Source organism: Panicum hallii, chromosome 4 (assembly GCF_002211085.1).
Source record: "Panicum hallii strain FIL2 chromosome 4, PHallii_v3.1, whole genome shotgun sequence".
Classification (NCBI taxonomy): domain Eukaryota; kingdom Viridiplantae; phylum Streptophyta; class Magnoliopsida; order Poales; family Poaceae; genus Panicum; species Panicum hallii.
Window position 1 is genome coordinate 754753 of NC_038045.1, and position 25111 is coordinate 779863.

Below are 25111 nucleotides of genomic sequence, written 5' to 3' on the forward strand. Positions count from 1 at the left end.
AATATCTCTCCATGGATTGCATAGATTAAGATGGCCAATGTGATCTGTTTGGTTGGGTCAATGTGTTGCCAGTCTTGTGTGTTGCTGATGCCACCAGATAAGGCTACTGGAAAATGACGCTCTACCTAGATTACAGTTCGATCACTCGTAAAATCGATCGACCTGACGCGGACAATCCCTGCTCGCTTTCTCCAATATGCAAGGATAGGAGCAGGCATAGGTTCGTGAAGTAAACAACAGGAGAAGATTTACATGGTGTCATGGTGAGCTTGGAAGCATGCACAATATATCCAAGCTAATGGCCTTGATGATGAGAGAACATATGTGTAAGATTGGAGAATCCACAGCAATTGGGTGCCCTCTACTGTATGTTTCAGGATCTGCAGGGCTGTTGGTTTCTCGTTGAATTCTATGGCCGGCCAATCTGCCAAGCCATCGAATTCATTTGCCAATCAGCCAATCCTGCTAGCTCTAGCTGTGGTAGTAGTCTGATATATCCCAGCATTCAGAACCATCTTAGTCATAGGGGCTCAAATAATGCAATTAAAAACCAGGCAGGCACTGTAAATATGTATCTGCCTTCTGCCGATCGAAGTTGTGGGTTTAGTCAACTGCCTCCAAAAGATGATTAGCTAAGCATGGTGGCATACGACACAGCCTGCATCACCATCTATCCATCACCACTTGCTGCAGCTAGCTAGCCTGCATCCGCGCGCGCGCGTGTGTCTATATATACCTAAGTCCTACAGGGCCATGAATGAAATATCTCACCGGCTGCAAACTTATTAGCTCGATCAGTATGTAGTAGTGCTGCTAAAGCTAGCTGAGCTGCACTCGAGTATATATCCAAGCAAGAGCAGCAGCCAAAAGCTGAGAGCATACGCAGCTCGGTGGTGTTGGTGCTTGCTGGTGTTGTCTTTTCTCCTTATCCAGTTCCAGTTCAATCGTTCGATCCCGTCGACCGATCATGGCGGCCAACTACCACCACTACCAGATGGCCGTGCACGCCGCCGCGGCGGCGGCGGCGGCGTGGAGGGAGCCGGACAGCCCGCAGCTGAGCTTCATGAGCGGCTGCAGCTCCCTCTTCTCCATCTCGACGCTGCAGGACGACGACGACGGCGCCGTCGTCATCGCCGGCCACGCGCTGCCCTCCACGCCCGTCTCCCTCGCCGGGTTCGCCGGCGACGAGGTCGACATGGAGGTGCAGCAGATCAGCGGCGGCAGCGGCGACGACCGGAGGTCCATCAGGATGATGAGGAACCGGGAGTCCGCGCTCCGGTCCAGGGCCAGGAAGAGGGTCAGTATACAACCATGCATCTATATTCGTATGAATTCACTTAACTATAACACACTATATCATGTACTATCTGAAAGTTCAAATCTACTCAGTTTTCTGAATAAAGCGCATACCGATGAAATGAAACTCAATCCATATTGATTACTAAACGAAGTTAAGCCATATAATTCATGCTTGAAAATCTGTCATTGCTATTGCAATCCTCTGTGTTTTGGTGAAACACTTTTTCAAGCTTAAAACTATTTGGTCCCTATCAGGAAATAAATAAAGTAATGAGATACCGCATTACAGCTGCTTGCTTCGTCCTCATCAGAAGAAGATATACAAGTTTATACGATCTGAATACATATACAAGTAGCATGCGACAGTGAAACTTTAGAGTGGCGGTCACTAGTGAAAAGTGTGTACAAGATTAAGTAATTGAATGTGGTGGCTCTTGCATCAAGCATTGAGTTCCTGCCAATGGTTTCTTAGTTCTGTAGTATGACCTAAACATGTATATCTCTTCTTTGAGTGCCGCCAAGTTGGAAGGTTAGCACTCTATAATCTCAGTACAAAATTCCCTCCAAAAGAAGCTAACACTGACTTTAGTTGTACCTGCTCCAAGTCTAAGGACGAAATACTCCAAAAAAAAAGAAGAGTTGAAAAATATATAGAAGATTCCTGATGAATACTCTAGAAAAAAAGAAGAGTTGTACCAGCCACCAAGGATTCGCAGAACGGCACGTCTACAGTTCTGCAGAATACTCTAGAAGATTCCTGATGATAATCACGGCATCTGCATCCCATGTCCATCAAATTGGAAGCTTGTGATTACTAGTTTTTTGACCTTTTGCATAATGTTTCTGGATGTGTTTTAGGTAGAACTTAGAAGTGTCTGATTGGTTGTACTAGAGACCCCAAAAATAATAAAATTGTCCAAGTTGCAAGAAGAAATTATGTGTCTTACTAGTGATAGTTATTTTACAATGAATCTTGAATATAGCTAAAAGCTTCGAGATTACATCAAACTAACCACTACTACAATTTGCTTCAAAAGAAATAACCACTTTTAGAATAGTTTATGTCTTCCACGTAGGCTTACGAGATGTACAAGACTCTATAGCTTGAATCCAGTCTCTCATGGTAATGCTTATGTCGGCTAAATAAAATAATTATTAAAAATGCATATAATTTGGTCAGAACGGAGGTCAATGAAAAACAGCATCTCAATCCACCTATACATTTGACCATGACCGGAGTACACCTTTTAACTGAAAAATCACGCTTTTTCAGAGGAAAACAGCGCACAGTCAGTACACCTGGAAATGAAAGCCCTGCACATTCTGATTCCACAAGTTGATGTTCGTGTGCAGGCATACGTTGAGAACCTGGAGAAAGAGGTTCGCCGGTTGGTGGATGAGAACTTGAAGCTCAAGAAGCAGTGCAAAGAGGTACTGAATCATGCATGCCCGATGCCTTGTTTACTTCTGAGCATCAGTGTGTTATGAACACTCTTATTCGCCTTCTTTTGCAGCTTAAACTGGAAGTGGCTGCACTAGTCCTCCCTACCAAGAGCTCGCTGCGAAGAACCTCATCGACGCAATTCTGAAGGCACAAAGAAGCATGAACACATTTTATTTGCCAGTACAAAATTAAGAGAAGGGATGATTGGACTTGTGTGTACATGTGTTAGTGTGTGTTTGTGTCCCGTAGGGAAGGGGAGATAGACGGATATGCAATGATATGTACCCTTGACACTAGATCTCTGCAAAGATGAACGTCTTTTAATTTCTTGAGCTGCAAAGGAGCTGTGTTCGACTGAACAAATCGTATTTCCCGGCATCCCTGATCGTTTCAGGTTGTCCTTCGTACCTAGAGCCAGCCATACGCAGATGTCCTGCCGCACAGATAGGTGAAACTCAAGCTGTGAATCAGAGTGATTTGTACTGACCGTCCGGCCATTTAGCTATCTTGTGAGCATTTCAGTGCTAACTCTCACAGACCTCTCAAAATATCATTTAAAGTCCGAAGTAAACATGTATAAGTTTTCTTTTAAACAAACCAGACAGGAGAGCTGCCGATTATATTAAAAAGAGGAAACAACATCCAGACTGCGCACCACAACAACCAATAACGACACCACCACCGCAGGTACGACCACACAACTCCTCTCAACTCGACTCAAAACAACCAGTTGGATTGGGACATCAACACAGTTGGGTAACTCAACTCGATTCCACTCCAAACCACCCGCCGCGCCACCACCAAGACTCAACCCCGCTGCCTAGGTCGGACCGAGACATCGACCCAGGCCTCAGCTCACTCTACCCGGTCAGATTGGGTCGTCGATCAGAGCCTCTGCACACCCTGTCCGGTCGGATTGGGTCTTTGACGCGAGCCGCACCAACACAAGCAACATTTTCTTGTTTTTTTTCAAAGGGGGAAGAAAGAAAGAGAAGAGGTAGCACACCCTGTCGATGGCCATCACTGCCATCCGGATTAGCCTGACATCGCCTTTAAGAAGGTTACGTTGCTGAAAGCACCGCCGACACCAACTCAAGATAGGTTAGGTTTTCACTCGCAACATCCGGCATGGAGAAGCGGAGAGGTGCAAAAGGACGCCTCCAAGGAGGTAGTGGCGTTCGCGAACGTCGCCGTCCAAGCTTTCGCCACCACCTCGGCCAATCCTCAGGATACGGCAGCAGACCTGACCATGGCAAGAGTGGTGCGGGTGATCAAAATGGGCGTCCCCGTCGTCACCTAGCGCTGCCGTGCACAACATGGGCATCCGCGCCGAGCACGCCACCACCAAGGGCTGCGCGCAGACCACGGGACCACCGCAGCCGGGCCCCGCACACCGCAGTGCCGCCAAGCCACGCCCCGCCATGTCGGGTGGGCACCACCGCCGACGCGCCCCTCCAGCCGCCCAGGTCGCGGACGCCGCTGTATAGGCCGCGGGGGCCACGGCAGCAGCACCCCGCCGCGAGCCGGCCCGCTGTCGCCGCTCCCAGGCTGCAGACGGCGCCGCCGCCACGCCCAAGCTGTGCCCTGCCGCGGAGAGGCTCTGGGAGAGCAGATCCGGCAGTGGCCAGCGTGAATCCGGCCAAGCGCAAGGCAGATCTGGTCGCGGGTCGTCGGGAAAAGCCACTGCCGCCATAGACGGACCAGCCACCAAGAGAGGGCGAGGGGGAGGAAAGGAGAGAAAGAAGGGGGAGGTGGAGCCCCGCCGGCGCCTTTCTTGCGGCCGCTCGGGCTTCCGGCGGCAGTTCGGGCAGCAGCAAGATGGGGGAGCAGAGATGGGGGGCGGTGGTGCTTGGGGAGCAGCAGGTTTCGCCGAGCCGCCCCCTAGGAGGAGCGACGCGGGGGAGAGAGTAGCAAATCAAATAGGTCAAGTTTGATAGAAACTAAAGATGGTACATGTCCACCGTGAAAGAAGAAAAAAATAACATTTTCTGATAAACAACACATGTGGAATATCTTGAATAATCGGCATACAACCGATGAAACAATGCATTAAACTACACTAAAAGAGGTCAAACAGCATTACTAATTTACTATAACTTAGTTTAAATATTCTCACTTAACAACCGCCTTGGCAACCGATCCATAAACTTAATAAACAAGACTCTTACAAACCATATACAAATCTGTCCATCTCCTACTTATCTAAGTCCATATTGTCCTGATCTAGAGCTGTCAAACTAGTTCCTTCCGCCTCAGATTCCTGGTGCTTCTGTTCACTATCCCAGGCTAGGATATCCATGGTATCCATGGTTCCAGCCCGCTTCCTGAGAGAGGGTTGCCACATCAGCATACCTGGTCGTTTCAGGTGACCATGTGTAGCTGCACATAACGAAACAGCTGGCATTTAGTAAGAAGGAAGAATTAGATTCAGAAACAATCAAATAGCATATGCGCATCCCATGCCCTACCAACCAAAATCACCGCTAATGCTATGAAGAGAAACTATCGACCAACTCCGGTTCTAGAAGGCGATAACACCCAGGGATGATCTATTTCTGTTGTAACATCCCAGATTTTACGTAGAATGTTAAGGTTGCAAAAATCGTGAATTTTAAAAACTTTTCGTGTATGTGCTCTTAGTTAGGATCAAATGCAAGGATATTCTCTCCTACCCCGAATTCCTAGAAAATTTAACCGAAATTAAACTAAGGATGATATTGTTAGTGTGTAATTTTAGAGTCATTTGGATTTATTTGCAATCTACCTTATTTAAAATTTCTGTTGGATCTTATTTGAGTTGTTTCTAATTTGTTTGATTCAATTGAGTGGAATTTAAATTTGAATAGATCATTCAAATTCAAATTCAAATACTAACTACCCTAAACCAACTTGGGCCAATAGCCCGAAACCGGCCCACACGAGCACAGCCCGGCCCAACACCTTACCCCCTTTCCCCGCGAGCATGGCCTAGCCCGCCAGCCGCCTCCGCCTTGTCCCTTTACCCCTCACCCGGGCAGCTGACAAGCGGGGCCCCCTTGTCAGCTTTCCCTTCCACCTCCAGCCGCGCCCCCGCGACGCTTCCGCTTTCGCCCCACGACAAGGCAGGGAAACCGCCGCGCCCTTCGCCTGCATCACTGTCGCGCCCCCTTCGCCTGCGTCACCCCGCACCCGCGCCTCGCCTGTCCTCGCTCCACGACATGGGAGCGAAACCGCCGCGCCTTCCTTGTCGGCCACCGAGCCCACACCGCAAACCCTAGCTCGCACCACGCCGTGCGATGGTGCCACGCGTCTCTGCGCTGCAGCCGTCCCATCGCCGCCCTCAACATCCGGGCCCGTGCCGCGAACCCTAGCGCAGCCTCCTTAAGAAACCACCGAGACCGCCGCCAAAAACCCTAGCCGCCTCGGTGTCTTCCTCTTCCACTGCCGCCGCAATCAAGAGAGAGGAGAAGGAAGGAGGGAAAAGGAAGGAGAAGGAGAGCACGGGGGAGAAGGACGCCGCCGCCGTCGCAAGAGCGTCTTCACCGAGCCAGTGCCCCGATCGACTACATCGACGACCCCGCGCTGCCCGGCTCTGCTCTGCCTCGCCACGGCCTCGCCTCTCCACTACCTCGAGAACCGTCTGCCCCAGCCTCGATCGGTGAGCTTCGCCACTGCTCCCTATCTCCCTTGTGCTGCCGGCACCATCAATGAGCCTTCCCTAGCTCACCTCTAGAACCCTGGCCCCTGTCCCGGCCTTGTGCCCCCATTTTTGCAGGAGCCCGTCATGCCGCCCGTGCCTCCTGCCACCTTCGTCGCCTCCTCGCCGCCGCACCGTGCCACAGTCCCGAGACGCCGGTGCCCCGTGCACGGCACGGCCACACCGCGGTCCCGGGATGCCAGGACTCACGCGCATGTGTTCACACCCAAACCATCAGCCAAGCTCGAGCCTGGCCTTGACCCACCGCCGTGCTGCCTCGCCGGCGACGAGCTGCAACCCTGGGAGACCAGGACACCGCGTCCAACACCGACCCATGCCGAGCCTTGCCACCGGTAGTTTCCCTTTTGCCACGCCGAGCCTTGCCACCGGCTGTTTCCCTTGCCATGCTGCTGCCTCCGCCGCCGTCGCCGTGGCCACGGTGACCGCGCACGCCACCACGACATCGCGGCCTGGCGCCCGCGAGCGCCTCTACGGCATATTGCCGAGCGCCTCGCATGCGTCTGCACACACATACTCGCTATACACACACGAACACACGCACACATTCTTGCCGCACCGGATCCTACTGAGGCCGACGCGTGGGGCCGCCCAGTCAGCGAGAGGAGGAGAAGGAGGAGGGGAAGCCGCCCAGCCCAACACGGCCCATGGTGCTACCGGGCCCGAATACACGTCAGCCCGTGATGAAGCCGAAGCCCAAGCCAGCCTGCTAAACCTCGAGCTGGCCCACGAGCCGACCCGAGTTGATGGGCCAGATTGAGCCGGCCCATCACTTTCAGCCCAAAAATGTAGCCGAGCCCCTGTTCTATTTTCCTTTTTCCCAGCCTAACTTGGACCTCGCCTGTCGGCCTCGAGGTGAGACTAATCAGTAGATCCCGTGACCTGCTGACCCTGTTGACTGTTGAACGGTCAATGTTGACCGGTCAACGCTGATGTCAGCAGGGCCCATTGCCGACGTCAGCTGGTACTGACCCCCGTGCTGATGTCAGGCTGACGTCAGCATGCCACGTGGCACGCTCCGGTGCTGCCATGTGTCATTGTTGACTGTTTTTATTTTTCAAAATTCTTTTATTAATTTCAGAAATAGATTTTTTCTTAGAAAATTCATAATAAATCAACCGGACCTCCGAAAATTATGAAACCAGTTCCACAATTCTTCTAAAATCATGAACTACCCATTAGAGTAGGTTTTGTGTTGATTTGGGTCTTATTTAGCATCTTTTATGCACTTTTACAAATAGGACCTAGCTACGAGGAGCTGATCGACGGCCCGGACCACCCGGAAGCCCAGGAGGACTTCCAAGAACCACCAAGTTCACGCTCATCTACGATCTGATTAACTATTAGGCATTATTTGCTAGACGTGCTACCGCTTCATGATGTGTTACTAAGAGATAAACATGCATAGCCTATTTATTTACATGTACTCCTTGCAATCCTATTATACTGTAATATTATATGAAATGCCTTGTATATGTGTGGGAATGGATGGATAGTCTTGGTGTGAGTGGAGATACACTTTCCAGAAGTTAGTGAATAGGGCTTTTAGCCGGGAGCGGGCGAACTTAACTCGATCATGGATCGAGGACTTGGGATGTGTATCTTGGCACACCCTACGGAGTATCTGTGGCGGGTACAACTTATTGTTACTTGGTTGAGGTGTTGGGGGCACCCGTAAAGGGTGCAGTTGCGGACCATTGCAGTGGAGAAGCATATGATGAAGATGCCTGCTTCAGCAATTGAGAATCGGGTGAGAGTAACTATAATTAGTGGGACTATAATAAGCGTGCACGCCAGTTACCCATTATGAGGGTGAGCCTGGTCCGGGGCTAGCAAGTGCGATACCAAGCCGGTAGGAGGATCGAGTATCGGTGCATGGGGATGAGGTGCTGACCTCACGTTCCCCGAGATGCAAGGGAGACTTCATAGTCCCGGGGTGACCTCTTGCAGGAGGATGCGCCTAAGACCTAGGAAAGCCGGATGGTGTCGTGGCTCCTGGTCCTGTTTCAGTAGACCGGTGTCTCGTCGCTCAGTCGGCTGATCCCCGGCTGGTGTCAATTCGAGTGGGTCCAGGTGTACAACCCCTGCAAGATGAAAACTATATGTATAGCCGCATCCTCGGTCATGGACAACCCTACTCTTCTGTTGCTCTTATTAGTCAGTGATACTCATGATTTCTACCTCCCTCTAGAGATGATTTCCTACCAGGGGCAGTTGAGATGTGAGGAGAAGGAGTCCTCGCATCAACTTGATGGTTTTGAAAGGTGTGTGTTGGACCGGGAGTCCGGAATGCCAGAAGAGCCCGAGTTCAAAGTTGGAAGAAGTTATATATATATATACATATATATATATATATATATGTGTGTGTGTGTGTTGCGCATGCATAGGAAACCCCAGCTTAATCCCTTGAACTTTTGTTATACACATAGTGTGGTCCACTTTTAAAGCTTGCATTCGGATGGTGACGTAAACCTATCCCATACCTTGGGGATAGCCTGGTACGATGCATAGGATCCGATCCGGAGTTCGACCCCAACGATGATGGTTGGTACGATTAAAGCCTATGCTACGCTTGAGTTGCTTGTGGAGGAGGTTTCACAAGATGAAGGATGGCCAGAATCCTAGCTACCGCTTTCCATTTTCTGCTTGTTTGCTCTAGCCGAGAGGCTTGTAATGAATTCTGTACCGCAAATTCTATGGATTTATGTAATAATTAAACCCGTGTTTGACCTTATGGGAAGTATGACTATAATATTACGATTGGAATGAGTTTTGTACATGATAGCGCTTGATCCAGGGACTATCATAATAATACAGGGAGTCGGATTCTCGATTTGGGAATCCGGTTCGTTTCATCTGTCAAAGCACATCATTGTTATTTTCATTTCCACCATTCATATCCATGGTTACCTTCCTGGGTATTTTATTAAATTTTATATTATACCAGCACTGTACAGGGTTTAGTCCTGCCTATACAATATGTTAATCAGCTAAGTTGGATTAAATCTCAAATTACTAGTATAATCACATCTTCCAACCGGAATCTCCAATTAGTCAGGGATCCCTGCATGCCCCTTATCTTGAGAACAGCTTTAGAGGCCTTTTTGGTAGAGAGGTATTATCATTGGAAAGTTTTAGGATTATCTGAATTAGAACTAAATCTCAAAACTTTTGTCAGTGAATTGCATCCAACCCAAGCATTACCCAAATCTTTTATATTGTCCTTAAGCAGTTGACAATGCAAGCCCCATCACTCAGTTGGAACTAACATTATTAAAAAAAAGCAAAGGCACGATTGCAAACATCTGCGCGATTAAATAAGACAGCAACTAGATACACACGGGTGACAGGCAACATCTACATGGACAATTCTTTTCAAGTAATCACACACACAATCAGAGATTTGCTGGTAAATTAAAGGATAATCACCTGGCTGAGCCATGTGCAGATGTTGAGATATGCTGCTGCAGATATATGTGAAACTCATGCCGAGAATTCTTCGTGCATCAAACTCGGCAACTCCTTGCAGTGTCTTCTTCTTCGCGTCGATAGCAAGCACCCATGCTTTGATTCCTTTCTGTAGTGGATCTTAGTCATGAAGTAGACAACATTATCTTGATGCAAGCTGAGCGTGGGATGCGGAGTGTGGAGCCTCTCCAAGGTCGGCTGAGGAGTGCCTTGATCGTCGACCAGCTTCGGCAGCAACTCGAATTGCACCGGTTTCTTTCTGGCAGAGATCTGGGAAGCGCGGACCGTGCAGTCAGGTTGCCATGAACCCTTCTCCAGAGACTTGGCCTTCCTGCTCCATGTGGCAGCCGTTCAATCATCGGCGATGAAGTCGCCGTTGGCTACAAAGCCCGGTCGAACTCAACGTACTTGATGCAACCATTGATGACAGCAATGTCCCGGGAGTTCCTGAGGCCGCCTTGAGGCTTCCTGTCGGGGTTGAGCGGCGCCAGCAACGAGACGTAGCAGAGCAGCACGGTGTGGTCCTGGCTGAGGACGTCGCAGAAGAGGATGCCCCGCCCGAGATCAACCCAGCCCATGGTGCCGGCCTTTCCCCCGACTGTGATCACCTTGTTGGGTGTATGGGAGGAGTGGTGGGGTGGCCAACAGGCCAAGCTCCTGCTCCTGGCGCAGCAAGGCCATCTTGGTGGCCCACTCCTCCGTCCTAGAGTCGTATGTGTAGAGGTCGTAGCGCCCGGGCACAAAGGACGCGTAGAGGAGCGAGGCGATGACGTAGAAGCCATCGCCTTTGGGGCCGCGGCAGCGCAGGAGGCCGACATTGCAGTGGTGGAGGATGCGGGAGGGGGCCGGGTGCCTGAGCAGCTTCAGCGACGGCGGCATACAGCCGTGGATGGGCGGATGCAGGGACGCGTCCGCCACCATGCTCCCGTCATAGTCATCGTAGCCAGATGATGACATCGCTCGCTCCTCGTGAGCAAGGATAGATTCTTCTTGTGATAGATGAGGGAGAGAGACTAGCAGGGGGGGGGGGATTGGAGCTGCACACCGAACAATCAACACCAATTGATCGTTCGATTGCTTACTGGGAAATCAGATCCAGATAAAATTAAAATAGGGAGGTAGAGGAAAGAACAAGGTGCCTAGCGCCTTGAGAGATTGGAGCTGGACTCGGAGATGAATCGGAGTGAGGCGGCAGCGGGCCGGGAGCCTCTCGATCGGGAGCTAGTCTCCATCGGTTCTCTAGTACGTACGTACTCAAATCGATTCAAGTGCTGTATTGTATCAACTGATTGTAGCGCAACAGCCCTCCGTGCCACGTGTATCAGACAACGCAGTGGCCGTTGCAGTGGCCATTGCCATGCAGCAAAATCAAAGAGAGTCAGGTCAATTCATCAACACGGCAGCACCGAGAGCCAGACCCCAGGCCACCCAACCCCGGCGCCCTTCTCCGGCCAGCGACGCTGCATTACTGTTACTACCATCCGCCGACGGCCGGGGCACGTCTGGCGACGGGCTGGCGGCGGCCGAGACGTTGACGGCGACCTTCATGCCTCCGAGGCAGTGGTCGGGGAAATCGCAGATGAACCAGTAGGTCCTGGCCTCGGCGAGCACCACCCTGTCGTAGCCGCTGGTGTACTTGACGCGCACGCCGTTGCCGCCGGTGTCGCAGGACCAGTACGTGCCCTCGCTCACCTCGTACACGTTGTGCTGGGAGCTCACGTACTGGAAAACTACAGCAAAATCGAAATTGCAAAAAAAGAAAAAGAAAAGAAAGAGAGAGTCAAGGTTGCAATCCATCGTGCGACAAGCAAGTGTTCGTCAGCAGGTGGTTGCTGACCTAGGACATCGCCGACGGCGAAGGCGTGCTCCCGCGCCCAGGCGGCGTAGTTGACGCCGGAGTCCCAGCCGAAGGCGACGTCGCCGACCACGTACTCGGCCGCGCCGGCGCGCTGCGGCCACGGCCACAGGAGCAGCGCGGCGGCGAGGGCGCGCGCCACCAGCGCCACCGTGCCGCGGCCCATCGATCCGGGCATGCTTGCGTGCACGCAGGGCGATTATTGCGAGGGGTTAGCTAGCTGGCCGGCCTCGTGATGGTTGGGGATCGATCGGATGCTCATCGTCGCAATGCCTGCCTTTTTGTTGGGTTGCTGCCCGACGACACTGACGCTGGCGGCGGACGCTTCGATGCGCTGGAGAAGCTGACTGGTTCAGCGAGGGGCGATGGTGGCGCACGACGAGCTTGCATTGGTTGGCCGGCCGAACCGCGCGCGACAGCTGAGACGGCGACGGAGGAGAGAGTCCGAGCGAGGTCAGCGTGCTCGCTGGCTGCAAGACACTTGGTGGATCAACTGCATGCCGGCCGGCCTGGGCCTGGGCCTTGCATTGTGGGCCGGCCGGCTGAAGCCCAATCGCCTGCCGTTCTCTCTGGTGGTCTCTGATTTGTTTTTTTCTTTCATCTTTCTTGCGCCTGTACGCAAGGAGTAGGAACTTGTACATCTTTCATCAGCAGTGACGTGGATATTCACATGCCTACAGTGCGGAGCATGCATTGCAGGGTTTTTAATTTTATGAATTGAATATCCACATGCATCATATATAAGTATATTCGTCGATCGATATTATTATACACCATCTCTCGTGCACGTACTGATCGATTCAGTTGCATGCATGGCGGCTAGCTAGCTACAGCTCCGTTTTTAGCTAAGCTACTTGGTGGGGGTTCGATGATGGAGCTAGCTAGTATACTCTCGCGGCCGTCTACCTTGCATTGCAGCTACACCCTATACGGTATGATCATCGATCGAGTATAACTATGAACAAAGCACCAAGTGGAGTGCAAGCAATATATACGAACTAATTAACGGAAAAGTTTGTCTAGATATCTACTCCCTCCGTTCTAAATTATAATTTCTTTTTGTATTTTTAGATACATAGGTTTTGCTTTGTATCTGGACACAGTATACATCTAGACTTGTAGCAATATATATATATATATATATATATATATATATATATAAAAGCCCAAACGAATTGTAATTTGAGACGAAGATAGTAATATATCTAAAAAAGTCAAAATGATATATCTTAAAAGGGAGGAAGGACTATATAGTCAGCAATAATGAACTAGATGTATATATTTGTATATACATATAGACTTATCCTGTTGGTGTTGTATCTGTATTGTCAATCTCCACAGTACACTTTGACCATGACGTTTAAACGAATGTGATGCGAACACGGTTAAAGAAAAGCAGTTACAAAATCAATGATATTACAGTCATGCTATATATATATATATATATATATGCTATATATATATATATATATGATTACTAGCACAGTGCTCGTGTGTTGCTACGGGTAATATAAATTTTACCCGAACTTATGTGAGACTACCAACTTTGTTCTCTTTCACTCCGTATACAGACCGTGCCATGACCACGTGAGATATTGATTGTCCGGATTTCAATTGGGATTCCAATCGATCTGTCTGGGTTCCGATTAGTATTCCGACTGATTTATCCGGTTTCGATTAGAATTCCGATTGATGGACCAAGAAATCATTAATTGCTTGTTTTAGAAATAATAGAGAATTCAGACTTAAGTCAATGGCAAATTAAAGTTAGAAAATTTTAACTGCATCTTCGAAAAATGACAAAAGTTTAACTCCATGTTTCTAAAAGTTAAAAAAAATCCTCGATATATATTATAGCCACACATCTATCTATACGCGGAGGCAGACTGAAAAAAAAAAATCTTGTTTTATGCCTGTTTCTGAAAAAGAGAACTGCTAGCACCATCAACTCCCCGATCTCGCTTGCAGGTACATGATGTAACCTGCCATTAACCAGCGCATATATAGATGGCCAATATATCCTGGTAGTATTTTTCTTGCCTTGAGGGCATAGGCATGTGACTTGGAGCGAGAAAAATTAAATCGGGTGGTAATTAGTAACTGGTTTAAGACGTAGACGCGCACGCCGGCCGGTGCGGTGAGCAACTAACAGCAGTATCAGTCAGGGGTTAACGAGCTAAACAAGTTGTTAGTTGGCAGTCTATGCGATGCCATGCAAGAAGCTAGGCATGCAGTTACATTAATTAGGGTAATTAAGCACTCCAGTAGGCAGGCCGGCAGGCAGCCACGGTTGCGTGGGCGTGCGGTGCTTGCCAAGCTTGCTTTCCAACAATGGTGCTGGACTGGGCTGGACGACGACGATGCAGGCACCTGAGCCACCAGTTTGCGCGGCAGCAAGGAGCCAGACACGGGATCCGGCGATATCATATCATATGATCCTCCGCCACTACGCGTGGACGGAGCCACGCCTCGTCCGGCCAACATCCTCTCGACGCCCGCCAATGCCGGAAGGAAACCAGGAGGAGGCCAGGGCAGGGCCTTCCTCCGTGAGAGGAGATGGAGATCCCATCCTGGCTCCACCTGACAGCGCGCGCTGGCCCATCAGATCTCGCGCGTCCCACCCCATGCCTTACTCTTAGGTCCACCCAACGCAACTTCCCCGACCACTCTACAAGGACCTTAATGCGCAGCCAGCTACAATAATGACTGCTCTAGATGTTATTGTATACTCTTACTTTCACAAACAATATAAACCATATGATAAAAACATTAGTTTGTATATATAGCGATTAATATGGATTTCGGCCGAGACTGTCCCTGTTCAAACCTCTCTAATATATCAACAAGGTTTAACAACATTTCATCCTAGCCATTGAGCTAACAAAATATCTAGTAGTGAAGTATAGCTCCAGATCCATTGTTATCAGTAATGCCAGGGCTTGTACTCGCCTACTTCACATGTTTTCGTTCCAAACTTGGAATGTTTGTATATATGGCTTCATAGCCTCGTATACAGCCGCAAGCTGTTCATTTGCTAGCCGTTGCGTGTACATGCATAATGCTTACCGATAAGTTATGATCGCAGAACAGATAAACATGACCGGTGCCACGTAACTTAGTTTCCCTTTGAGACCACGAGTTAGAACATTTTAGACCGTCGTCTTGCGTCTACTCAACCGATGCCGCTAGTTTGTATGCCCGCATATACATTTGTTTCTTATCGTGAACGAGAAGTAAGGGGGCAAAAAGGAAAATACTAGCCAACAATCTTCATTTATCCATCCACATATTTTGTGTCTTTTTTATGTATTCACACATTAATTTACTATTTTTTACATTTGTCAATTGCTCAAAAGATATGTACCAAGGCGCGGTGGAGTATTAGCCACATATGTGGGTGGCCTGGTGGGAATGTTATGTGCTTCCGTGTCTCTTGTGCCGTGTTGCTCTATCGTTTTCCTTGAGTCTGTTCCAGAAAGAAGCCACCTCTCTATTGGTCGCTTGTGAGTTTTGTTTCTTGCCTTGCAAGAGCTCCTCTTTCTCTCTCTCACTACATTCATGGACTCATCCCTATCTATATAAGAGGGAGATCACAAAGCCATATGAAAATTTCAAGTTCCGTTTTCAAAGTCACCAAGATTACTCTTGGTGCTCTCCCAATCATACTTGTGAGCTATGTTGAACTATTGAGAGGTTAGACTGACAGAAGTTTTGTTCTTTTGAGTGAGTGCCTCAAAATGAGGTCATCGCCGTCACCTTCATCGTCACCTAGATCCATTTTTAGGATCGAAACTAGTAAGTTTCTATATGACCATATATGTCTTGCAATTAATTTCTTGTGTGTTAATATCTTGCAAACTTTATTTGTTCTTTTTTACGAAGTTGATTGTTCTCTTAGCAATGTTGTTTTTCCTTTACCAAACTATATAGCAAAATGCACACATTGGCTATGAACTGTAGAATGGTTTAATTTCTAGCATGTTTTGTGATAGCTAATAATATTTAGTCTTGTGATAGCTAATATTCTGTAATTTGCCAAAGAGTTGAATAAGCATGTTTTCCTTGTTGAGCCCCATCTGCAAACTTGATGTCAATGTCATAATAGCTAGCTATCTACAGTAGCTTGCTACTCCCGCTTGTATGTGAAGCAACGGCATCCTTTGCTAAGAAAAAGCGAGGTCTCAAAACCATTTCTTGACGCCTTCTCTTGCTGTCCATATATACCACACGTTGCCTTGCTTTGCCTCATTGCGTTGCTTGTGACGTGCTTGTTGCTCTTATATCATCTCACCTCCTACTCGGACTCGATCGATGCAACGCAGCTGATGACGCCATGGAGAGGAGCAGCTCCACCCCTTCCAGCACTCCGGCGAGGCTGCCGCCGCGCAGCCCCCTCGACGTCGACGAGGAGTACGACAGCGCCTTCAAGTCCAAGTCTTTCCTCGACCTCTGGTCGCACGCGCACCGCCACCTCAGTCAGACCTTCTCCTTCAAGCAATCATCGTCCAAGTCCAGCGCCAAGGACTACTCGCGCCATGACGACGACGACACCGACACGGCGGCCGCCTTGGAGCAGTCCTGCTCGTACACAGTTCTTGATGACTTCGTGTTGGAGCCGAGCCCCGAGGTGCTCGTTCGGGGGCGGGGACGGGGCGGTCGCCAGCTGCGGCGACGGCGCCGCCGCGTGGAGACCCTGCTGATCGAGTACTTCGACGTGACGCAGGAGGCCTGCGAGGCATTCTCCGCGCTGCTCACCGCCATCGGCGCGGCGCGGCGCCACCACCTCACGCTACGCCAGCTGCTCGCGCGGCTGGACGGCGGCGGCGACATCTCTGCCGCGAGGGACGCGATCGCGGAGCACGTCCGCCTCGACAACCCTCTCTCACCGGGGTGCCTGACCGGGTTCCACGAGGTGCACGAGCGGTGCGGCCCGCTCGCCAAGCGCCTGGCCGCGGCGCAGCGCCGGCTCCGGAGGCTCGCCCGGGCGGTGCGCGTGGCGCGGGGCACGGCGGCGGCGGCGCTCGTGGCGGCGTGCGCGGGCGCCGTGGTGGCCGCCGCGGTGTTTGCGGCGCACGCCGTTGTGGGCGTCGGCGCGGCGGCGGCGGCCGTGGGCGCGAGCCCGGCCACGGCCGTGCGGTGGGCGGCGGAGCGGGTGAGCGAGCGGCACTACGAGCGCGCGGGGGCGGCGGTGGACGCGGCGGCGCGCGGCGCGTACATCGTGGGGCGGGACCTGGACACGGTGAGCCGCATGGTGCGGCGCGCGCACGACGAGCTGGAGCACGGGCGGGACGTGGCGCGCATCGCGGTGCGCGGGCGCGGCGAGCGGCCGCTGCTGCAGGAGGTGGCGAGGGAGGAGGCGGAGTGCGAGGAGGACCTGAGGGCGCAGCTGGAGGAGCTGGAGGAGCACGTCTGCCTCTGCCTCATCACCATCAACCGCAGCAGGAGGATGGTGGCGCACGAGATGACGGGAGGCTTGCCGTCGCTGGAGGCGACGCCGTCCCAAAACTAACCTGACGTTGACTGTTGAGAGAAAGAGAAAAAGAAACAGACCATTAGTCTGTCGATTGATCTGTTAACTATGTGATCACTGTTCATATGATTGTAGAGTAGAGATGTGAATAACAATTCAGAGTGATTGATTCTTTTGTATGTGCAGTAGTGCACGAGTTTTTTTCGTGGAAGTTGTGTATATAGAGTAGAAACAACTACCTCGATCATATACAAATAGTTTTCCTTGCGTTTGCTTTCTGAACTTGTTCTGACGGCATAGCAAAGTATAAGGTTAGAAATCTGAATTGCAGTTGCATCCTGCATGGTTTTTGAAATTTCAAGTGCGAAGCTGCTAGCTCCTGATCTCCAAACATTTGCAACCTGTCGCATATCTAACTGAAGTTAGGTGTTACACTGCAGTTTGCACAAAACAAAAAGGAACGCCAATGAGCAACTGAATTGCTGCGACCTTCTGCAGCGACAGTTGGAAAAACACAGGGATTCAGGAAGAAGCGAAAAAAAAGACAAATGGAGATGCGGGGTATCGATCCCCGTACCTCTCGCATGCTAAGCGAGCGCTCTACCATCTGAGCTACATCCCCTTTCGTGATGTGGGGATTATTATCATTGATCTATTTTCTGTATATTCATTAAGCCACCTAAACACCTTTTAAGAACTTACCTAGGTAGGCCTTTCATTAAGAAGGATCAAGAGTTTTTACAACACAGGTGACCTCACACTAATCACACGAGAAAGGTACACTGGAAGGAAATAGAAAGAATGACCTGCTACCGAGGATAAAATAAAACCAGCCATTTGATAAAACAAAATGCTTACAAATCAATATTCCTGCCATGATCCAACACTGTCATTCCTTAATGGCATCTTTTGTCACACTTGATCACATGGCTATCTTACCTGTGAACCCTATACTATTCCTCGCCAGTCGAGCATTCCGAAATGTTACCACATTTAGAGTGTAATAGCCTAGTAGATTGTATTCGAGACTATCTTACGACCTTTTAGAGTCAACCGGTGGTTCTATGTCTGTTTTCGGTAGCCTGTATATTAACACTCGAATGTCCAAGTATTTGATCGGGAATTCTATGACAAATCTATTCATCGCGCACGGGTGGATGGCGTCGCGTCGCAGAAGGCCGCCGCCGCTTCCGTTCATCTTTCTCGTTGAGGGCAGCAGTGGCCGGAGTTCGGAACTTCGGGGTGTCGAGTTGCCGGGGTTCAGTGGCCACCGGCGACTTTAGAAGAGGGAGTGGGGTAGAGAAATCCGGTGGCGGAGACAGGTTGCGAGGGCGGCGTGGCGCAGCGGCGGGGTCGCCGACGGTCGGGGGATAATCGGTGGGCCGGGTCTAGAGTGAGGGAGCTCGACGTCGCCGGGTGGAAGTAGGTGGCGGATGTGGATCGGAGACAACGACGCCGTCAGGATTGTGGCCGGAGGGCGAAGCGGGGGCACAGCTGCGATTGAATGAGTTCCAATCGCAGCTTTAGGCATCCCCGAATTCTATCACCTCAAAGGGCACACGTACATATAAATACTCCCAAGTTCGTTACCATGGATACGCAAGATTACACACAAGAAGCCAAGAAGGCGAAAGCGGCTTGTTGAAGAACCAAAAAGGCCGGCGACGCTGATATTACAAGCAGAGAGATTCTGGCTGGGCCGAGACATTACGCGTGCGTGGGCGGGCAGCTAACAGACCACCAGAAAGCACGCCACTGCCGACCTATAATAGCTCGGCCGGCCCATCACATTCATCAGCTTGTAATCTACTTGAACTGCAGCCTGCTCGCGTACGTCAGCCCGAACGTCCACGACGGCGGCACGACGTCGGCGAACTCGATGGTCTGCCCGTCGTCGGTGGTGACCCGGAACGAGAGCCCCTGCCCGTTGAGGTAAGCCAGCGATTGCCAGTTGGCGCCCCAGTTCCGCGACATGGTCAGCCACCCGGCCGTGCGCGTGCCCCGCACCTCCATGGCCCGCACCGCGCCGGCGGCCGCCACGTTGGTTGGCAGCACCAGCTCGAAGTAGTCCCGGCCGGCCACCGTGAACCGCACCCCGCCGTGGCGCCTGCAGGGCACGCGCTGGAAGAGCACGGGCACGATCCCGCCGCGGTAGATGCCGATCCTCTCCCACGCCGGCTGCGCCATGTCGAAGTGCTGCCGCGGCGGGTTGCACCACCCGCCGTCGTCAGAGGGCAGCGCGTAGTTGGGCGGGCAGAAGTTGGTCGCCGTGATGGTGACGGAGGTGCCCCGGCGGCACCACTGCGGGTCCGCGCGCGCGTCGCAGGTGAGCTTGAAGCAACGCCCGCACGACGCGCCGTCGTTGAACAGCGCCGTGCTCAGCGCCGCGTTCCGCGTCCCGTAGCCCTGCGTGTACAGGTTCCCGTACCCGCACGCGCCGCCTGCAGCGCCGCGTCCATGTCACGATGGAGAAGAAAAAGATGGAACCTTTGGATGGACACGAGCTTTTGTAAATTGAAGGCGACCGAACCGAACGTCGTACGTACCCATGGTGCCGGAGGCGTCGCTGCCACCGTAGAACGTGGCGGTGCCCTTGCTCCAGCCGGACGGCGCGAGCGCTCCGGCCGTCGAGGCGGCGGCCAGCGCGCAGGCGACCACCACCAGCGCAACGGCCGAGGCCGCGAGGCGCTTGTTGTAGACGCGGGCCATCGTTCTCGAATCCTGTCGCGACCGTGCTCTGCTCTGCTCTGTCTGCACGCCGGCGGTGCACGGCGGCGTCGGCCGGCAATGAAGCTAAGCTAAGCTCTAGCGGTGATCCGTGCAACTGCAGCTGCTGAGCACGAGCATGCGGGCTGTGCCGCGGGCGGCCGTGCTTATATTGCTGGGGCACGAGGCGCGCACGCGGGATGGGCGGCACGTGCATGTGATGTGGCTGCAGGCCTGCAACTGTGCGAGGTGCCGCACCGTGACTTGCGCGGCGGCAAAGCTAACGACAGCGTGTACGGAGGAAGCTACGGCATGTGCGTGCCCCTGCGTCGTCTCGCCTTCGTCTCTGATGCCATGCCATGCCAAGACTCAAGAGTAGAGTAGAGCGGTAAGGCAATGGACGGAGCTGGGACATGTGCGTCAAGGGTTGGCCCGCCCATCCCATGTTCTGCTCGCCGGAGAACAGGGGATCCGTGAGGTGTTTTCGCAGGTAGCCCCTCCGGAAAAGCCATGCCTGCGCCGACCCTGCCCTTCGCTGCTCTCTGCTCTGCTCTGGCGTGATCGTGTTCAGTTCAGGGTTCACAGCCACCGCTCTGCATCTGCCACGAAGCCACCAGAGACTCGGGCGCGGATACGTGCTGTGCGGTCCTGCGGCGGTAGCGGCATGGAGTGGCCTGTGCAGCAGGACACAGAAGGGAAGGGAGGCGAGGCACATGGCCAATCCGAGACGAGACGAGCAAGGGATAGACGTGAAGCTGAACCTGACCATGGAGCGGGAGCGGCGCACATGGATCCCCATCCGGAGCTCTGCGCCCCTGCAGCCACCGCAATTCGACAAGCTCCAAACAAGATCGGTCGGTTGGCGGATTGCATTCATTACTCTAACAATTTCTCGTTTCTTTTTCTGGTGACATGAAATGCCTTCCCTTCCGAGTTCTGATCCGCATGCAGAAGAAGAGATTGAATTGGTGTGGTGTGGTTGATTCAGACTTTCAGTTGCAGTGAAGGCTGCTTGTTCACTGTTCAGTCACTTCAGTTACATCTCTTTACTGACAGGAGATTGTCCTGATTTTGTGATTGCTGAAAATGTCTGAAATATCAAAAAAAAGGCCCATCTTCTTCCTTGCTTTGCTTGACGAAGTAAGACTTTGGGTCGAGTGAGGTTCAGGCTTTTGCGATTGACTTCACTGCACTAGTAACATTTGACCTGAGATCACACAACAAATTCAGTGTCGAGACAGCAACTGATCTCCACTGCATATGCACGCCCGTTGCCTAAGCAATGTAGCTTGGACGACGACGATCCGCGCACAATGATTGCACGGCCCCGCTACGTGCTGGATTAATCTGGTACCCAAACGAAACAGGTTGAGTGAGATGCAGCTTTTGGCATGTTGAGATAAGATTACCTTATCAAGTTTTGCATATGCCTCGGGTCCAAACAAACTCAAGGTCTGTTTTTTTATATATATTTCTGTACCGATGAGAAATGAGGGCGCTGAGGCACATGCGTGGAAATGCAGCCGCCAAGTTATCCCATTTTCACATTTGGGGCTCCTGGATCCTAGCTTTTCAGTGAATGATTTGGATGTACTATACAGGTACTCTTAACCAAATATCAGACTGACAAATTGTTCCACATCGATCAGGACCAAATCCTTCAGTGGAACTTCACTGAATCTCAGAAGAATAAAATAATTAAAAAAATTACATGAAACAGTAGCCGTTAGATTTTTATTTTTAGAAAATGGAAATGTATTCCTGGCTCTGCACAAGCTAGAACAATCCTGCGAGGGAATCAACCGAAGTGTGGACAGTGATGGAGTGACTAGGCTTGTGGCGGAGAAATTGCGGCGCCTAGGCTTAGCAGGCCAATCAGAAGGAGGTGACTTGGGCCAGCAGATAGACCGTCACCTAAGCTAACGAGCTCATGCTGTTCCTTCAGTGATTTGTAGTCCAGTCAGCCGTTGTTTTCTTCAACCGTACCGTACCTATTGTACTTCAAGCCCTGCGCTGACTTTGGTTACTACATAGTTGGTTCAAGTCCACCGCACATATTATCTTTCTTCTCCCTCCGTACTGGAATACAAGGCATTCTGGTTCGTCCTAGATTAAATTGTTCTAAATTTGACTAAATTTATAGAAAAGTAACATGCAACCATTTGGAAGTTGACTTAAAATAACTCTAAAATGTTACTTATTCATGACTGGAGGGAGTGATTAGTTGCTCTATTTATGACATGGGAGTGAATAATTTTGGAATAGTTAAATTAAGAACCAAGCAATCGTATCTGCTGACAATGGACATATGTGGTGAGTGTATCAATCTCAAGATCCGACAACCCAGCCTCACGTAGATACTCCTACGCGTGTAGTGTGCTTTGATGCGTTCACAAGGGTGAGGAGCACGTGTCTACAACTACATTTTGAAAAAAAAAAAGAACTCAGTATTTTGACTAAGATCCTCCCGAGTATAGTAAAAAGATCTCCCATTAAATACTTCCCAAATTTTCTTGGCAGCATTTATAGTTTCATAGTAGTACATATATGAACAAAAAAAAATCAGAGATCGATTACCCCATTTCGTTCCCGTCGATCGAACACCAAATCCGGCGACCCCTGGCGATGGGTTCTGCAGCCGGAACACCTGCCGTGCTGCTCCGGTTCCTTCAGCTGGGCGTGTTCTTGGCCCTTGGAGTTGCTGCACTCGGCCCGGCCGCGCAGGGCTCCAGGGTTCATCACTACCAGTTCCTCGTAAGTATCCTGCATTTCTGCTGGCGTTTTCGGCCGTCAGGTTCTGTTCGATCGGTCCTCCTCGGCTAGCTCATCGATGGTTTCAGGCTTTCAGCTGTTGCTGTTTAGATTAGCCAAACCATTATGAATTTTAACTAGATCTTTGTCCAAATATTTGCATTCATACTAGATTCGTATTCATATTGCTGTGCATTTCATCATGAACGCCCTGTGCTACACGGAAATGCAAATCATTAATTTGGCAATAAATGGTATTTGATCTGCTAGATTTTTCCGCTAAGAACGACGCGTACTGCTGTATATTCAGAATGTATGGTATTTAATCTGCTGGATTTTCTGTTAAGAAAGACGCGTGGTTGTTACTGTATTTTGCTTGGCAGATAAGGAAGGTGAACGTCACCAGGCTGTGCCGGCAGAGGAGCATCCTGACCGTGAACGGGCAGTTCCCCGGGCCGACCATCCGCGCGCTCAGGCGCGACGTCGTCGTCGTCAACGTCCGCAACCATGGCGACAAGAACATCACCATCCACTGGTACTTCCAGACATGAGCAAGCTAGCAGTCGATAATCCTTCATGGCGTCTACGCTCGTGCACGAACCTGATGATGCTCATCGTGCAGGCACGGCGTGGACCAGCCGCGGAACCCGTGGTCCGACGGGCCGGAGTACGTCACGCAGTGCCCCATCCAGCCCGGCGCCGCCTTCGCCTACCGCGTCATCCTCTCCCAGGAAGAGGGCACGCTCTGGTGGCACGCCCACACCGGCTTCGACCGCGCCACCGTCCACGGCGCCATCGTCATCCTCCCCAAGCACGGCACCGCCTTCCCCTTCGTGCAATCTGCAATGGAGGAGATGACACCGATCATCCTCGGTGCGGTCCTAGCTAGGATACGATTGATCTATCGTGCAATCCGCAACGCAATGCAACGCGTTGTTCTGATTGATCTCAACAATCTCCAATCTGCATGCACTGCAGGCGAGTGGTGGCGGAACGACGACGCGAACCAGCTCCTGGAGGACGCGGTGCGGACCGGCCGCGACGTCAAGCCTTCGGACGCCACCAACATCAACGGCGAGCCCGGCGACCTGTTCCCGTGCTCCAAGCCCGGCACCGTCAGGGTGCGCGTGGAGCGCGGCAAGACGTACCTGCTCCGGGTGATCAACGCCGGGCTCACCAACGACATGTTCTTCGCCGTCGCCGGTCACCGCCTCACCGTGGTCGCCACCGACGCCCGCTACGCCAAGCCGTTCGCCGCCGACCACCTCATGGTCGCGTCGGGCCAGACCGTCGACGCGCTCCTCCGCGCCGACCGCGCCCCCGGTGACGGCGGGCGGTACTACATGGCCGCGCGGACGTTCGCCTCCAACACCAACGTCGACTTCAACAACAGCACCGCCACGGCCGTCGTGGAGTACGCGGACGCTCCGCCCGCCGCGCGGCGCGGTCCGCCGGCGTTCCCCGCTACGCTGCCGGCCGTCGACGACGCGGCCGCGGCCGAGGTGTACACGGCGCGGCTGCGGTCCCTAGCCAGCGAGGCCCACCCGGTGGACGTGCCGGCGCGCGCTGACGAGCGCATGCTCGTGACGATGGCCGTGAACCTGATCCCCTGTGTCGCGCCGAACGCGGCGTGCAGCGGCCCCCGCGGCGACCGCGAGGGCGAGCCTCAACAACGTGAGCTTCCAGAACCCCGCCGCCGTCGACATCCTCGGCGCCTACTACCGCGGCGGCTCCGCCCGCGGCGTGTACGACGCGGACTTCCCCGACGGCTCCCCGTCCCTCTTCAACTTCACCGACCCGGGGATCCCGGCGGCGGGGCTCGTCGGCCCGTTCATGGAACGGGGCACCAGGGTGAAGGTAATGGAGCACGGCGCCGCCGTGGAGGTGGTGTTCCAGGACACGACGGTGCTGGGCACGGAGAGCCACCCCATGCACCTGCACGGGTTCAGCTTCTACGTGGTGGGGCGAGGGCTCGGCAACTTCGACGAGGGCAGGGACCCCGCCGGCTACAACCTGGTCGACCCGCCGCGGCAGAACACGGTGGCCGTGCCCAAGGGCGGTTGGGCGGCGATCCGCTTCCGCGCAAAAAACCTGGTGAGTAACCAACCATTTCTCTGAATTTTGTGCCATGGGCTTGCATTGTGAAACGGAGTTGGTGATTTTTGTGCTGCTTCTGCTTGCTCATTCAGGGGTGTGGTTCATGCACTGCCACCTCGATCGCCACGTCGTGTGGGGAATGGACACCGTGTTCATCGTGAAAGACGGCAAGGCCCCTGAAGCCAAGATGATGCGGCCTCCTCCGGACATGCCCAAGTGCTGAAGAAACAAGGCATGACGGACAGTGTTGTTCGCATGACAATTTCTTCAGAAAAAAAAATCATAGTACACTGTTGCATGACAATAAAGCAGAGTCGCAGGAAACCA

At 52.2% G+C, this 25111-nt stretch overlaps 4 protein-coding genes, 1 non-coding gene and 1 pseudogene across 5 annotated transcripts; 3 read left to right on the forward strand and 3 right to left on the reverse strand.

Moving 5' to 3' along the window:
• Positions 1 to 757: 757 nt before the first annotated feature.
• Positions 758 to 3075, forward strand: LOC112889996 (bZIP transcription factor 46-like). Its single transcript, XM_025956818.1, has 3 exons — positions 758 to 1297; positions 2653 to 2730; positions 2814 to 3075. Exons 1-3 carry the CDS (start codon positions 968 to 970, stop codon positions 2886 to 2888), a joined length of 483 nt encoding a protein of 160 aa, XP_025812603.1. The 5' UTR covers positions 758 to 967; the 3' UTR covers positions 2889 to 3075.
• An 8170-nt stretch (positions 3076 to 11245) lies between these two features.
• Positions 11246 to 12032, reverse strand: LOC112891047 (basic blue protein-like). The gene is made up of 2 exons (XM_025957944.1): positions 11743 to 12032; positions 11246 to 11635 (listed from the first exon to the last, which is right to left on the reverse strand). Exons 1-2 carry the CDS (start codon positions 11936 to 11938, stop codon positions 11289 to 11291), a joined length of 543 nt encoding a protein of 180 aa, XP_025813729.1. The 5' UTR covers positions 11939 to 12032; the 3' UTR covers positions 11246 to 11288.
• Positions 12033 to 15395: 3363 nt separating this feature from the next.
• On the forward strand, positions 15396 to 17409 carry LOC112890026 (putative UPF0496 protein 2). Its single transcript, XM_025956852.1, has 2 exons — positions 15396 to 15555; positions 16083 to 17409. The coding sequence occupies exons 1-2, from the start codon at positions 15498 to 15500 to the stop codon at positions 17267 to 17269; spliced, it is 1245 nt and encodes a 414-aa protein (XP_025812637.1). The 5' UTR covers positions 15396 to 15497; the 3' UTR covers positions 17270 to 17409.
• A 370-nt stretch (positions 17410 to 17779) lies between these two features.
• TRNAA-AGC lies at positions 17780 to 17852 on the reverse strand. Its single transcript has one exon. It is a non-coding gene; the product is annotated as a tRNA-Ala (tRNA).
• Positions 17853 to 18918: 1066 nt separating this feature from the next.
• On the reverse strand, positions 18919 to 19939 carry LOC112889052 (expansin-A29-like). Its single transcript, XM_025955531.1, has 2 exons — positions 19777 to 19939; positions 18919 to 19671 (listed from the first exon to the last, which is right to left on the reverse strand). Exons 1-2 carry the CDS (start codon positions 19937 to 19939, stop codon positions 19037 to 19039), a joined length of 798 nt encoding a protein of 265 aa, XP_025811316.1. The 3' UTR covers positions 18919 to 19036.
• A 2491-nt stretch (positions 19940 to 22430) lies between these two features.
• On the forward strand, positions 22431 to 25007 carry LOC112891013 (annotated as a pseudogene).
• Positions 25008 to 25111: the final 104 nt, after the last annotated feature.